At 43.6% G+C, this 15,159-nt stretch overlaps 1 protein-coding gene across 10 annotated transcripts in view; it reads left to right on the top strand.

Moving 5' to 3' along the window:
* The window catches only part of AGRN (agrin), a 653,845-nt gene that overhangs the window by 524,117 nt on the left and 114,569 nt on the right, over positions 1-15,159 (top strand). For all 10 annotated transcript variants that reach the window (XM_089668391.1, XM_089668395.1, XM_089668399.1 and 7 more), the window contains one exon: positions 11,491-11,601. In XM_089668391.1, the coding sequence (XP_089524517.1) occupies positions 11,491-11,601 (111 nt within the window). The remainder of the gene's footprint in view (positions 1-11,490; positions 11,602-15,159) is intronic.

The following is a 15,159-nucleotide window of genomic DNA, read 5'->3' as shown; positions in this document are numbered from 1 at the left end:
GATGGGTGATGCAACAGGACAATGACCCAAAGCATACAAGTAATTCAACAAAACAATGGCTGCAACAGCACAGAATGCGCCTTCTGGAGTGGCCCGGTCAGAGTACTGACCTCAACCCGATTGAAATGCTGTGGCATGACCTTAAGAGAGCGATTCACACCAGACATCCCAAGAATATTGCTACACTGAAACAGTTTTGTGAAGAGGAGTGGTCCAAAATTACTCCAGATCGTTGTGCAGGTCTGATCTGCAACTACCGGAAACGTTTGGTTGAGGTTATTGCTGCCAAAGGAGGGTCAACCAGTTATTAAGTCCAAAGGTTCACATACTTTTTCCTCCCTGCACTGTGAATGTTTACATGTTATGTGCAATTAAACCATGGCAACATCTAATGTTTGTGTAGTATTATGTTCAGCAGACTGTGTTCTTCTATTGTAACTTAGATGACGTTCAGAGCACATTTTATGCCCAATTCATGCAAAACTCCACGTAATCCCAAGGGGTTCACATACTTTTTCTTGCAACTGTAGTTAATGATCTTTTATGAGTTGGAAAGCTGACTGAACCTATAAGTATCATGCCTGAGTGCGAAAAATGGCTTTTTAGCTTAGGACCATCATATGATGATAGAGCCCATTTGATGCCCAGGTCCACCTTTTTTTTTTTTAATTAAGGCTACCACAATGACTGGAGATTAGGTACCCATTTTTCTTTGGTGTCACCCAATTGCCAGCTGATACCATTAACAGTTGAGACATCATTGATACCCAATGAAGCATGGCATATAGAAGAAGCACAATATTTTTGGGGGCATCGCTTGTAACAACTTGTATTCCTTTGTTTCTTTGTGCAGTTCCACCTTAAAGCTGAATTCCAGGAATTCAGCTCCTTTGTAAAAAGTGCAGCCCATGAGTTACGTCCAAGGAGGTGCATGACATGTCCTGGACTTATCTCTATTATTTATATCTGATGGGTTTATAGTACTTTTGGAAGACAGCTATTGCTGTATTTCTGGGAGCCCAACACTGATTCTTCCGATCTCTGCATCTTCAACAGTAGAGTTGCTGCAGCTGTTGTGCCTGCCCCTCTCCTCCTCCTGCCCAATCACAGAAGCCTTGGTATTACATGAACACATTCACAAAAAACAAAGGCCTCTGTGAATGGGCAGAGGGGAGAGGTGAGCATTGCTGCTTTGTTTGCTTCTCTCCTCTCAGGACCAGCAGAGCAATAAACCTGTCAAATGTAAATAATGGTGATAAGTCCAGGAGATGTCATGCACCTGGACGTAACTCATAGTGTGCCTTCACTTTTTGCAAAGTGGCTGAATTCCTGAAATTCAGCTTTAAGGGCCTTAATTAATAGACGTATTTTCTTGTCAGGTTGGTTTTGCAGGTCTGTAGGAATTCAAAACCCTGTTGAAGCAAATCAGACATAACATGGTCAGGAGGAAGGCACCTGCGGGTCAAATGTCATCTGTCAGTGATTATTGAATGCTATCAAAAGCATTTCAAACTTATGCCATCGACACAAGCCCCAAGCCCATCAACACAGGCCCTAAAGCGGTTGTTCTGGCAGAAAAACAAAATTGAAGCAAGCTCCTCAGCTTTAATTTTCAGGCACTTGCAGCCCCTGGCACCTTTTAATTCATCAGTGAATCCTGCCTACCACTTGTTGTATTGGCAGCATTTGCTGTTGGGTAGACAAGTTACCATAGTCAGCCAGTTGTGCTCTAGGTGACTATTCCCTTCTTGCTCTGCAGGGAGCACCAATGTGATGTAGCATGCTCTGTAGACTCCTACCTGTGCTGCCAGAAGCTGGAGATCGGTGCATTGGGCTGACCCAGACTTCACAGAAGAATTTCTGAAAAGTAGTGGGAAGATATTTACCAGAGGTAAAGTTCATGTACTTGAACACAAGATGGAAGCCCAACTCTGGTGAGCTCCAGAAAAACAAAACCTTTCACATTAACATGCAGCCTAGAGCTCCCTAAAATTTAAAAAAACATGCCTAGTACAGTATATTAATACGGATATATTGCCAGAAAGCACGTTAGATATAAAATACAAATGAAACCCCATCAATAAATGTATACAAGGTTCTCCCCATGGTTTTCTAAGGCTGCTGGAGCAAGAATTCTACCCTAGAGCTATATCATTTAGCTGCATATACTCACTGTCACACTCTCTCACAGAAACAAGCTAGATAGCATAATATTATGGAGACACCATCAATCTTCAGGAGCTCTGTGCTACAATAAATATCCAGAGGCTTACGTATAAATTCCCTAAGAGACACCTGCCAATAGTATGTGAGCTGCTCTACACAAGACTGCTGTCATATGATGTCAGCATTGCTTACTATGAATGTGACATTCCAGGTGTTTCAGAGCTCAGTCTGAGACCTGCGATATGAATCTTATACATGCATTACTTTTCTTTCATTTGAAGTCAAACCCAATCACTAAAATCTCTTCTAAGCATTAACATTTTAATGTACTTTCAAAATTAATTATCAATATTTTTACATTTCAGCTTTTAATAATATAACTTTGTAATCCTGTCATAAATGTCCTTGTTCAGGCAATTACACTTAGACGCTGATAACACTGTATTTCTCAGTTGTCATTTTATCACATGTTCCCTTGAAGGAGACTATAAGCAGCTATGCTGATGCTCATTGCACCGACACGATCCTCAGTTGTCGCCATCAGGAAGATAGTCCAGCCATTGTTAGATTGCATACATGTAGAAATGAAGTGACTGCAAAGAAGCTACAGAAGATCAGCAGTACTATAGCTTGCACAAAGCATGTAATACAAAGAGAACCCCGGGAATGGTTTAATTTGTATCCTGCTGTTGTTTTATTCTCCAAACACAAGTAGTGGTTTTGTGTGTTTAGCCTGTATTGCTCAAATGCAGTGTAGTCTGTAGACAGGGCACAAGGAATGCAGAACATGGCCATGCTCCCTTCCACCCCAGATCAGGAAGCACTTGCAATGACTACTAAAATGCGAAAGGAAAAAAGCAGCGATGCACTATTATAAAATGACAAGTGTGAAAAATATTGTGATTCTATGATTGTATGCAGTTAATAGACATGATGAATGCAGACCAAGCTGTCCAGTAAAGAGTGGCATTGACAGGTTGGGGCAAATTATAACACTGCAACATAGGCCAATCAAAGTAACAGCAACAACTTTGAAGTCCTGGAGCATCATGTATTTGTTTGCATTTATAAAAAACACAATTATGATTGCTCTACTCTGTTAGGAGGGGTAATGTCAATATCCCATACAGACAGACAAATGAGTAGACCCCAATTAAAAGTTATGTAAATTTATTGAAGATTTACAGAAAACTGACATGTTTCGGAGACCTGCATCCCCTTTTTCAGGGATTCTTAGCAGTGTAGTTAAAATATGTGAACAATAAGACCAATGAGCTCTAAAACTTAAAAGAGAAATATGGCTTTTTCAAAAAATTTAAAATCATACTCGCCTAGATGGCTGTATCACTGATCTTAGCTGCAGCTGTCCCCATCGCCTCTAAGACTGAGAACTGAGCAATCAAACACTGCTGATCGCTCTCAATCTTCAGCCTGCAGAGAGCTGGTGACTGTCAGTCTCCAGATCTCTGCTGTACCTCTCCAGTATTCACTGGAGTGCTGGGCTGTAGAGGGGGTAGTAGCAGCTGGTTCAGGCTTTCAGCTGATCACTGAGAGGCTCAGACAGCTGCTGATGTAGGCTTCTGGATGGATCCAGACCATATAGTCGAGATCATTACAGAGCCTGGACCAGGTCTGTGACATCTGACAGAGGGCTTTATTATTATTATTATTATTATACAGTATTTATAAAGCGCCAATAGTTTGCTCAGCGCTGTACATTACAGAGGGGGACAGAACATGTGACAACAATACCAATACAATGCAAAACATGAGGGGATCGAGGGCCCTGCTCTTTCGAGCTTACAATCTAGGAGGGAGGGGATAGTGGTACAGGAGGAGATAGCTGTGGGGGATGGAGTGGTAGGAAGAGTGGAGGAGGTCGGCAAGTTAGCAGGGGGTGGGGTAGGCTTCCCTGAAGAGATGGGTTTTCAGGGTGCGCCTAAAGGAGAGGAGAGTAGGTGATAATCTGATGGATTGGGGCAGGGAGTTCCAGAGGATGGGTGACACCCTGGAGAAGTCCTGGAGGCGGGCATGGGAGGAGGAGACCAGGGAACTAGAGAGAAGGAGGTCTTGTGAGGAGCGGAGTGTGTGTGCTGGGCGGTACTTGGATGTTAGGTCGGTGATGTAGTTTGGGGCAGTATGGTGGACAGCTTTGTACGTCACCGTTAGGATTTTGAATTTGATCCGTTGTGCAATCGGAAGCCAGTGGAGGGATTGGCAGAGAGGGGTGACGGAGACGGAGCGGTTGGAAAGGTGAATGAGTCTGGCAGCCGTATTCAGGATCGACTGAAGCGGGGATAGCCAGCGGCGAGGCAGGCCAGTGAGGAGGGAGTTGCAGTAGTCGAGTCGTGATATGATGAGGGAGTGGATGAGCTGTTTAGTGGTTTCTGGGGTTAGGAACGTGCGGATTTTGGTGATGTTGCAGAGGTGGAGTCTGCACGAGTTTGTTTAGCTGAAAACAGGTCACAGGAGTGCAAAACTGACTGCACTCCTGTGATCCGTAGCAGAAGTATGGCTAAAAAAGCTTTGGCTATACTCCTGCTTTAAATGTCAGGTAAAATATCTAAACCTAAGCAAACTTCAGGTATAAAGTTACATAATATTGCCTGCACAGTTCTAATAATTTAAGACCAAATCATCCCATAAGCCCAGTTATGACAGTTTCCCTTTAAAAGAATTTGTGCCCAATATGTGTCTCATCCAACCTTTTTTTCTAGGTGGTTGAATCATTCAAATGACTGAGCCTTCAGTATCATACACTCTCAGATGTTGCCGTTCACATCACTTTGATGTGACGCAACACAAAGAACAGGCTTAGTAAACATCTTATGTGTATTTGGTTTAATATAAACTCTCAAGTCTCAGTTATGGGGAAAGGACTTGGCTGGTGTGTGTTTGCCAAGTGCCACATGTTTTGTTTATCAAACCGGTAGCTTTTACATTATATACATACATTATATTGCTTGCTGCATTTATAACACAGTGGAGGATAAAGGTGGTATCCTTTAAAAGTGTTCGCAGAGAAAGTGGATTTGTGGCCCATAGCCTCCAACCAAATATCACTTTTCCGGCTGACCTGATTTGCATAGTAATTTTTCTCCATTTTTATATGACAATATATCTGCAAGAGAAAAGATGAAATCTGGCTGTATCGATGTTTAACGATCATATGTTGTTGATCTTTATAATAAATCAACCTTTTTTCTTAACGGTTTCAGCACCCTGCCAAGTCTTTGTGTTTATGCAAATAAAGAACATAACATCTCCAGGAAGACATATTTCTGGGTGCATGTCATTCATTTCTAGTAGTCAATATTCTATTTTAGTGTGAACTCTTTATTCAGAAGGGTTTATGTAACCACGCACAAGGTCTCATTATATATACAGTACATGCAATCTATTAATTATATGATGTGCTAATTTTAGAAAAGTAACAGCTAGGTTTGTGTTATCATGTCCTGTGGAATGAGTTGTTACCACGCGTGGCACCTTGAACAAGAACAGAGATGCCATATCGTCAGGTTTTAATTTGAATGGAATAATGCATCCTTTCATTCACAAGGAACCAGTGACATGACAATTAGCAATTAGCTGAATGTGACAGGAAAAGCTAACAGCTCATGAAAAGTAACCCACAAAATGGCTGCTAAATGGACAAGAGGTATTCTTTCTCTAAGGACTTGTTGACACTGCGTAGACTGTAGAAGAACTTCCAGTACACTGTGTTTGCACAACCAATGCAATACCCATAGAAGCAGTAGGTGTCATGACAAACATCTGCGTAAGCTGAGCTGAAGCTAGAGGATTGGCGCAATGCGGTGAACAATGGCAATGTAGGTATTTTTTCCATGATAGATTTCTGCCAAAGGAAATAAAGAATATAGTGTTTGTCTATCTTCTATTTATTGGGATTGCAACTAATGTTTAATTTATTTTTTCTTTGGGGTGAATGTGAACATAGTCATCTGCAGTGGTGCTGTTTACACCTGGTGAAGTTATTTTACTACTTTGCCTAGAGAATCTAGTTAGATCTGGTATTCAAAATGTACAGCTGATGTCAGAGGAAGGCCTAACCCCTCTATATAAAGGTTTCATTCAGTCAGAAACAGAAAGTGGGCATCAAAAGTTGGGCTTCCTCTGAAAGCCCCGTATCCTGTACAAATACTGTAAGTGATGAAATGTGTAAAGAAACAGTTAATTCACTGACTCCACCTCCCCTGCGGCACTCACCTATGGAGGCCTCGTCTGGACCCACTCACCCAGACCGAGTGGTCGTAGAGGTGGTGGGGTCGGCATGCTCCTGTCACCACTGAGCGCCTTCCAGGTCCTCCTTAACCCCCCCTCTCTATCCTTCTCCTCCTTCGAGGCCCACTGCATCCAGCTCTTCTCCCCCACCCCTCTGAGGATTGCAGTAATCTATCGGCCTCCTGGATCCGTATCCCACTTCCTGGATGACTTTGCCGCCTGGCTTCCCTTCTTCTTCTCCTCTGAGCTACCGACCATCATCCTTGGGGACTTCAATATCCCCATCAACGACAACAACCCGGCTACTTCCCAACTCCTCCACCTAACCTCCTCTTTTGCACTCACACAGTGCACATAGTCCTCCACCCACACCGATGGGAACACCCTGGACCTCGTTTTCTCCCACCTCTGTACCCTCCACCACTTCACTAACACCCCCTTCCCTCTCTCTGACCACCACCTCCTCACGTTCTCTGTCTCCCCATCCTCTAACTCCCCCCCCCCCCACAAAGCGTCAAACCATCACCAGCCGTAACCTCCGCAACCTGAACCCGGCCCCCCTCCATACGGCAGCTGACCGTCTGTTCGACAGTATCCTTCCACTGTCATGCCCTGACCTGGCCACTACTGCGTACAACGACTCACTGTCAGCTGCCTTAGGCACCCCTAACCACATATAACATCAGACCCAGACCTCTTCAACCCTGGCAGAATGACCATACTAAATGTTTCAAACGCAGTCGCGCGCTGGAGCGATTATGGTGCAAAACCATGTCCCCTTGAGCGTTCTCCCTCTACAAATCCGCCTTCCTCACTTACACCTCCACCCTCCATGCCGCCAAGCAGGCCTACTTCGTAACTCTCATTAACACTCTCTCCACCTGTCCTCGCCGGCTCTTCTCCACTTTCAACTCCCTTCTCTCCCCCCCCCCCCCCCACCTCCACTCAGTACCTCACTCACCACCCACGAGGTTGCCAATCATTTCCAAAACAAGATTGATGCAATCCGTAAGGATATTGTCAATTCACAATCTACCTCTCCACCTAGCCTCCCCCCCTCCATCACCCCCTCGACTCTCCCCTCCTCTGACCTCGCAACCACACTGCCCCCCACCACACCGAACATCCTGCACACTATAACCTCCCCAGCACTCCGCTCCTTCAGCCCTGCTACCACCGAGGAGGTCACTAAGGTCTTCTCAGAAGCCCGCCTCACCACTTGCCCCCTGGACCCTATCCCCTCTCAACTCCTCCGTTCACCCCCCTCCTCCATCATCTGCTCCCTCACCCACATCTTCAATCTGTCCCTCTCTACTGGCGCATTCCCCTCCCCCCTAAAGCACGCGCACATCACCTCCATACTCCCTGGACCCCACTGACCTGAACAACCTTAGACCCATCTCCCTGCTGCCACTCACTTCCAAGCTCCTTGAGCGCTTAGTCTACAATCGCCTAAGCATCCACCTTACTGACAACAACCTCCTTGATCCACTACAGTCCGGCTTCCGTCCCCTACACTCCACCGAAACCGCCCTCCTCAAAATCACTAACGATCTGCTAACCGCCAAAGCTAACGGCCACTACTCAGTCTTCCTACTCCTCGACCTCTCCACGGCCTTCGACACAGTCGACCATCCCCTCCTCCTTACTAAACTACACTCCCTTGGCATCAGGGACTCTGTTCTCTCCTGGTTCTCCTCTTACCTATCCCAACGCTCCTTCAGCGTTACCTATAACGCTGCCACCTCCCCCTCTCTGTTGGGGTCCCCCAAGGCTCTGTCCTCAGACCCCTTCTCTTCTCCATCTATACCTCCTCCCTTAGCAAACTGATACACTCCCACGGCTTCAACTATCACCTCTACGCTGATGACACACAAATTTACCTCTCCACCCCTCACCTCACCCCCTCAGTCTTCGCCCGCATTACCCACCTCCTAAACGACATATCAGACTGGATGTCGCTCCATTTCCTCAAGTTAAACTTTACCAAAACCGAGCTCCTAGTTTTCCCCCCAGCCCACGCCCCCCCCCCCCCATCCTCTCCATTACGACCAACAACGCCATCATCAATCCCACCCCGCAAGTCAAAGTCCTAGGTGTCACCCTGGACTCAAACCTTTCCTTCCAACCTCATGTCCAATCACTAGCAAATTCATGCAGGTTCCATCTCCGCAACATCTCCAAGATACGTATTTTCCTAACCCCAGACACCACTAAACAACTCGTACACTCCCTTATTATCTCACACCTAGACTACTGCAACTCCCTTCTCACCGGCCTACCCCAACGCAGGCTATCCCCGCTTCAGTCTATTCTGAACTCAGCGGCTAGACTCATCCACCTCACCAATTGCTCCACTTCTGCCACCCCCCTCTGCCAATCCCTTCACTGTCTCCCGATTGCCCAACGCATTAAATTCAAATTACTAACTCTGACATACAAAGCCATCCATAACGCTGCCCTAACCACCTCACTGACCTGATACCCAAATACCACCCTACCCGCACCCTTCGCTCCTCACAATACCTCCTACTTTCTAGCTCCCTGGTCTCCTGCTCCCACGCCCGACTGCAGGACTTCTCCAGGACTTCCCCCATCCCCTGGAACTCCCTACCCCAATCCATCAGACTGTCACCTACCCTCCTCACCTTCAGGCGCTCCCTGAAAACCCACCTCTTCAGGGAAACCTACCCCACTCTCACCTAACAGCCGTTCTCCTCCACTCCTCCTACCACTCCATCCCCCACAGCCACTTCCTCCTGTACCTCTACCCCCTCCCTCCTAGATTGTAAGCTCGAAAGAGCAGGGCCCCCGAACCCCTTGTGTATTGTATTGTTACTGTATTGTCTCATGTACTGTCCCCCCACTTTATTGTACAGCGCTGAGCAAACCTATTGGCGCTATATAAACACTATATAATAATAATTCACTGTTGAACATTGAAATAAAACTAAAATTTAATTTTCTAAACACCTGTATTTTCCCTTAAAGTATCCAGAACTACTTTCAAACAAAACCACCTACAAGTATTAGTTTATTTTACTGCTTAGAGGTCTCAGTCCGTAGAGTTACATAAACACAAGCAGTTGCAGATAGACCTTAACCAGGCTACACTATGAACAAGTATGGCCAGTTCCCAATGATACATGGGAAACGTGAAGAAAGTCACTTCCAGACTACATGAAAAGCTGCAAATTTTGTACAGTGGTCACTGCATGGAGATTGTCATGGGCATAAAGCATTGGGGTTGATGTACTAAAGTCATATACTGTGCACCTCAAGTGCAGTTGCTTCAGAGCTTACTAAATGAGCTAAAGCTTCACTTTGGAAAGAATACTCAATCACCTGCAGGGAAATATAAAAGCATTATTTTTGCTTGCATGTGATTGGATGATAGAAATCAGTAGCGCTTTCCCTCATTTCAGATCTTCCCCTCAGATCTAGAGCAACTGCACTTGCAGTGCACAGTATGTTTGCCCTTAGCAAGTCAACCCCCAATGTCTACCATGTGAACACATGCCAACTGACCTCACTGATAGCTGATACTATGTAATTTTTGTACTTTCTGCCTTCAGTAAGGCAAAGCAATTGCTAAAAAGGATGTGATATTAAATGGCCCTTGTATATCTCAGTAGGTTAATTGATCCTAAACTGAAAGTGGTTGTAAAGGCTGAATGTTTTTTACCTTCATTCTGTGCATGAAAGTAAAAAAAAAAACCACCTGTGTGCTGCTCCCCCCAAAGCCCCCACAATATTTACATGAGCCTGATCTTGATCCAGTGCTGTGTAAGGGAGCCTCGGCTCTCCTCATTGACTGAAACACAGCAGCAGGAACCATTGGCTCCCACTGCTGTCAATCACAGATGGCGAGTAGTGGGTAGGGCTGAGCTGCACTTTGTGTCTTATAGACACACAGAGCGGGGCTCAGGAGTGAGCATGCACTAGTGTCCCCAGAGCAAGCGACTTCTCACTCAGGGGGCAGGGGCTAGGAGTGCCGGTGGGGGAGAACCCAAGAAGATGAGGGTCGGGGCTGCTCTCTGCAAAACTATTGCACAGAGCAGGTAAATATAACATGTTTGTTATTTAAGAAAAAGAAAATGAGCTTTAATATCACTTGACATCTTCTAAACCATCATTCATGTAAAATCTATCCAATTCCAAATGAAGATGGGAATTGGCAGACACAGAGGTTACCTTCCAGGAAAACAATATGTCAAAATAATCCGTAGACCCAAAGACAGGAGCAGCTGCATATATATATGTGAACCTCAATGTTTCCTGTAAAAGCCATGATTGGAATCTTCCCATTCTCCTTCCCACTGGTTGGCAAATGTGATGGGCAGCGTTGCTGACCGATAGAATGGCCCAGGATGTAGGCTGGCTGAGGCTGTTGTGATTTGAATAGAAGTTCAGATGCCCATGTCTTTGGATCTGCTGATAATTTAGAGATGAGGGTTTAATTGATGACACAGCCTCTGCTTCTGTATTTATCAATTGAAGTTTGATATAAATTGCTCAAGTTTGTGACCGGTTTGTATTGAAAATGATTTTTTACTGATTTACTCTGAAAATGAGAGCCAACATTATTATTATACAGGATTTAACGTGAGCAGTATCCCCTTTGTGACACTTTCCTGTGGGTTCATCTGCGAAGAATGACTGACTTGACAGTACATGTTTGTAATCTGTACAATGAATCCAAATCACTGTTTTACTGAAGAGTTTGCTACATGTTTTCAGTTTCAACTCCTGCAATATATAATTTTTTGTCCCTGGTTTCCACTTTCTGTAAAGTAAAAATTCTCTTTTCTTTGTAACAGTTGAGTACCTCTTGTATCTCGAAGGGCATTTTTGATTTAGTGAAATAGTAGGAGCTCCATCATTTTAATGTGAAGAATGTGCTTTGTGTACGAGGCTTTTACATTGCCATGTGTTATGCCAAGTATTCTGAGTTCTGTCACATCGATCTGCCACGGAGAATGAAATGAGCCTTGAGAGAGGATTACTAGAAGGAAATGTAACTCCTGTGGTTCTTTCAACCTCAATGCCCTTATACCATTTTTTTTTTTTTTTTGACAGCTGCCTCCACCAGCTCTCCTCCCGTGGTCCCACACTGCAGTCATACGGTGTATGGATGTTGTCCTGACAATGTCACTGCTGCCCTTGGCGTGGGTCTGGCTGGATGCCCAAGTAAGACGCTCTTGTGTTCACTTTTCAATATAGGATATGTGCTCAAAGAACCATTGTTAATGGATTTTCCTATCAGCTATACATTACACATTCTAACAGCATGTTTCCTGCAGTGATAAACAGCACAGTAAATTCACCTTCGTAATAAAATTAAGGAATATCTGTCATGTTGCTTCCCATACAGAACCTGGTTATTCGATGTTAGCAATCCTAAAACATACAGGGGGAGATTTACTGACACTGGAAGGTGCAAATTCTGGTGCAGCTCTACATAAAAACTAATCAGCTTCCAGGTTTTATTGTCAAAGCTTATTGGAACAAGCTGATGTTAGAAGCGTATTGGGTACAATGCACAGCTGCACCGTATTCTGAGTGCTCCAGTTTTAGTAAATCTCCCCCATAATTTCTAGACAACACATGCTTTTAATGAGATGTGTAAAAGCATGTATACAAACAAATGTGCTGAGGGTAGAAGAAAAAAGACTGAAGTATTTTCCAGTGTTACAATAAATATGTCATCCCCTTAAACATCTTTGCTCCTGGTGATCCTGTCACATTCTAAGTATGCCCGTGTTCATGGTGTTTAGTGAGCCCTGTGTATGCAGACAACCTTTACTTAGGAAACCTTAAAGTATAACTATGGGCAAAACTTGTTTTTCATTATGGATAGAATAAGGGAGGGTTTTAACCCCTGTCAGTTTATTTTTTGCCATCTGAGTCTCATTGGGGAGATTTACCTTCACTTACTGTTCCATAGTCAAAACAGTGAGTGAGAGAACATCCCTGCAATTCTTTGGGGTCCCCCAGGTCACCAGAACCAGTGTCCCCATTGGAAAATTCCCCCTCTATGACTTTTCAGGGGGCAACCCAAAATTTTGGGTTTCTTTTACTTTCACCTTTGATGATGGTAAACAGGATAAATAGAGAGGCTGGTTCTCCCTAACGGGGGCATTGACAGCAATAAAAACTGACAGGTGTTCTAAACCCTCTCCACTCTGCCCAAAAATAAACCAAAAAAAGTGTTGCCTTTAATTATATTTTAAGAAGCAAAAGGGAACCTCAGCCAACAAGCTGACAAGACTCTATATGATTTTAGTACAGCTTTATAAAATGGGCAGGAGAATGAGAAGAGGAGAAAGGTTATAGTGTATTTTCTCACATGCATTAAATCAGCTAAGGTGTTCTAAATGTGAACTTACTGCTTGAAGTATAAATTCACATTTTTCATAGTTTTTCATAGTTTTAGCATCTTTTTGCTTATTTGATACAGTAAAGCGAAATATTAAATGTTGTGTATGTATGTACTACCAAACGTGTTCCCTTAGGTTAGTACGGACTTGTCTGCTTTATTCAGAGTGGGAAATGTTCAAACCTTGCCTCTTGTCTGGGAAGAGTTATAGATGAAGTGGTTTTGTTCTTTTAGTGTGAAAAAATGGAAATGAGGATAATGAAATACAGGTTTTAGGTGTATATTATATCGAGTGGAATGCTTCATATTTTCCCTTTGGTTACACAGAAGTGTCTATAGATATTCCCTTAAGTGATTACATGGGGGTGTCCTTGAAGTAACATGCAAAATTTCAACACTTTAATCTTGACACTATGGATAATTCAAGAATCTGAACAGTTTTAAGGGAAAACAGGTTAAAAAAGCCCATTCCAACCTTTAGTTTAAATATGATAAATTCCAGATGCATCAAGGCTAAAAGTATTCAGAATCTTGTGGTTTGTTTTATTTAGAAAGTAGCTACAACCTGAGTATGCAATAGAATGATCTTTGCTGTCTTGGTAGAAGCAGTAGTCTCTCTGCAGAGGTAGGACACACCCCCTGTTGAGTCAGAATGTATAGCCCTGTATCCAGCAAACCTCAGACTCCCAGATGAATGGAAAGAACTAGCTTTAACTCAGCAGGAGGGTGTGTTATATCAGTGAAACCACTGTTTACACAGGGACAAAGGGTCCTTCTTTGCAGAATGCTGGCAGAACACTGGCTTTTCTACTCAGGCTGTGGCTGCTTTTCTAGAAGAAAACAAATTGTATGACTTAAAAATGTTTTTGTTTTGATGCACCTAGAACATATTTAGCTGATCTAAACTGAATGTTTAGCTGGGCTTTAATGTTTCAATGGTTAAATATTACAAAATATAATGTATGGCTACATTTTTTCACAAATACAGTTGCTTTCTTTGTATGTCTCCTTTTAATTTGGTAATAATCTGCAGACTGAAGTTTTTTCTCTTCAGAGCTGTACACCATGTGGCCCCTTTCTTTTTTTTAATATACCATGACATGACCGTTGGCTGTCCCTGAGCCTGTGCACATAGGGCCTGTGCAGAAGCAGTGCAGAATGACACTTTTCCAGAAAATCAAAAGCAACAAAAGCTACATTTATTTTCTGAATCCTTTATTATTTCTTTGTATTATGTTCATAAATTTGCCAGAGTGGAGTTGTGCTTTAAACTTCACACAAAGAGAAACAAAAACACTTGATCTTTTCTATACCAAAATGACTTTAGTTCAAAATATAAATTGTAAAAGGAAAATAAAAAAACAGCGTTGACGTTCTTTTCAGACGTCATTTATTTGTTCTCGGCTTTTAAATAGCGCTGGTACAGTCACTCCCCCACCGGAGTGGGCTGATTTGTCATTGTGCTGAAGTCACAGATGGACTTGCCAGCTAGAATTATCTGTCGAGATGTGTTCCTTCCAAAGGGAAGTCCATAGAAAACCAAGTACATCTCTACTCGTCACAAACCTCTCTACATGTCATCCAGTCTACGCAGCACCTGTTAGCCCGTCCTTAGACAACTGCTTCCCTTGCTGCCCCCATACTGTCCTTGGATGTTCTGCTGTGCCAGTGCTGGCTGGGGGGCTGAGAATGAAAAAAAGAAACACTTGCTTTATATCTTGTTTCCACCAGGCAGCCGAAGATTAATCTGCTCATCCCCAAAGTCAAACAGAATCTTAGAAATCCATCTTGTCCCTTTTTTTTTTTTTTTTTTTACCTTCTCCACACCTCTACAGATGGGAACGGCTGCTTCCTGTGCCAGCTGTTCCAGGACCCGTGTTGTCACCTGCTGTGTTACTGTGCGCTGTTATTAATAGCAGTGGTTCGAATGCAGAAAAATTCACAGTAACATATTGCTCGCTGTGTCGTCAGTGTACGCTTTGACTCGTTAACCCTTTCCTTAAGGGAACTAACCGTTCCGACAGTTGGTGCTCAGCAGACTTGGATGGCACAGCAGTTAAATAAGTCATAGTTTTGCTTGTAGGAGATGACATTTCACGGCATGGCTGGCAGATTGTCTGCTCTTAGGAAAATATTAGTTCTTTGGCCGTACTCCTCGCTGTGATAAATAACCAGATTAAGTAAACATAAACAGGAGGCGGGGGCCCAGTTTATTACCCTTGTGGGGCTCCTAGCTTCTCGTCACCTGCTTGGTATTTTAAAGAAACCTGTGTATTTGCTTTTCCTATTTTAGCAATACACACCTTAAAAGGGCATTCTTATAGAGTTTAATTATGCATATGCTGTACATATGGGCAGTCATATTGCTC

Source organism: Staurois parvus, unplaced genomic scaffold, assembly GCF_062004578.1.
Source record: "Staurois parvus isolate SC_StPar_1 unplaced genomic scaffold, SC_StPar_1.0 ptg000057l, whole genome shotgun sequence".
In the NCBI taxonomy this organism is placed as follows: domain Eukaryota; kingdom Metazoa; phylum Chordata; class Amphibia; order Anura; family Ranidae; genus Staurois; species Staurois parvus.
The sequence above is the reverse complement of the archived record's forward strand: the minus strand, read 5'-3'. Positions and strand labels throughout refer to the sequence as shown.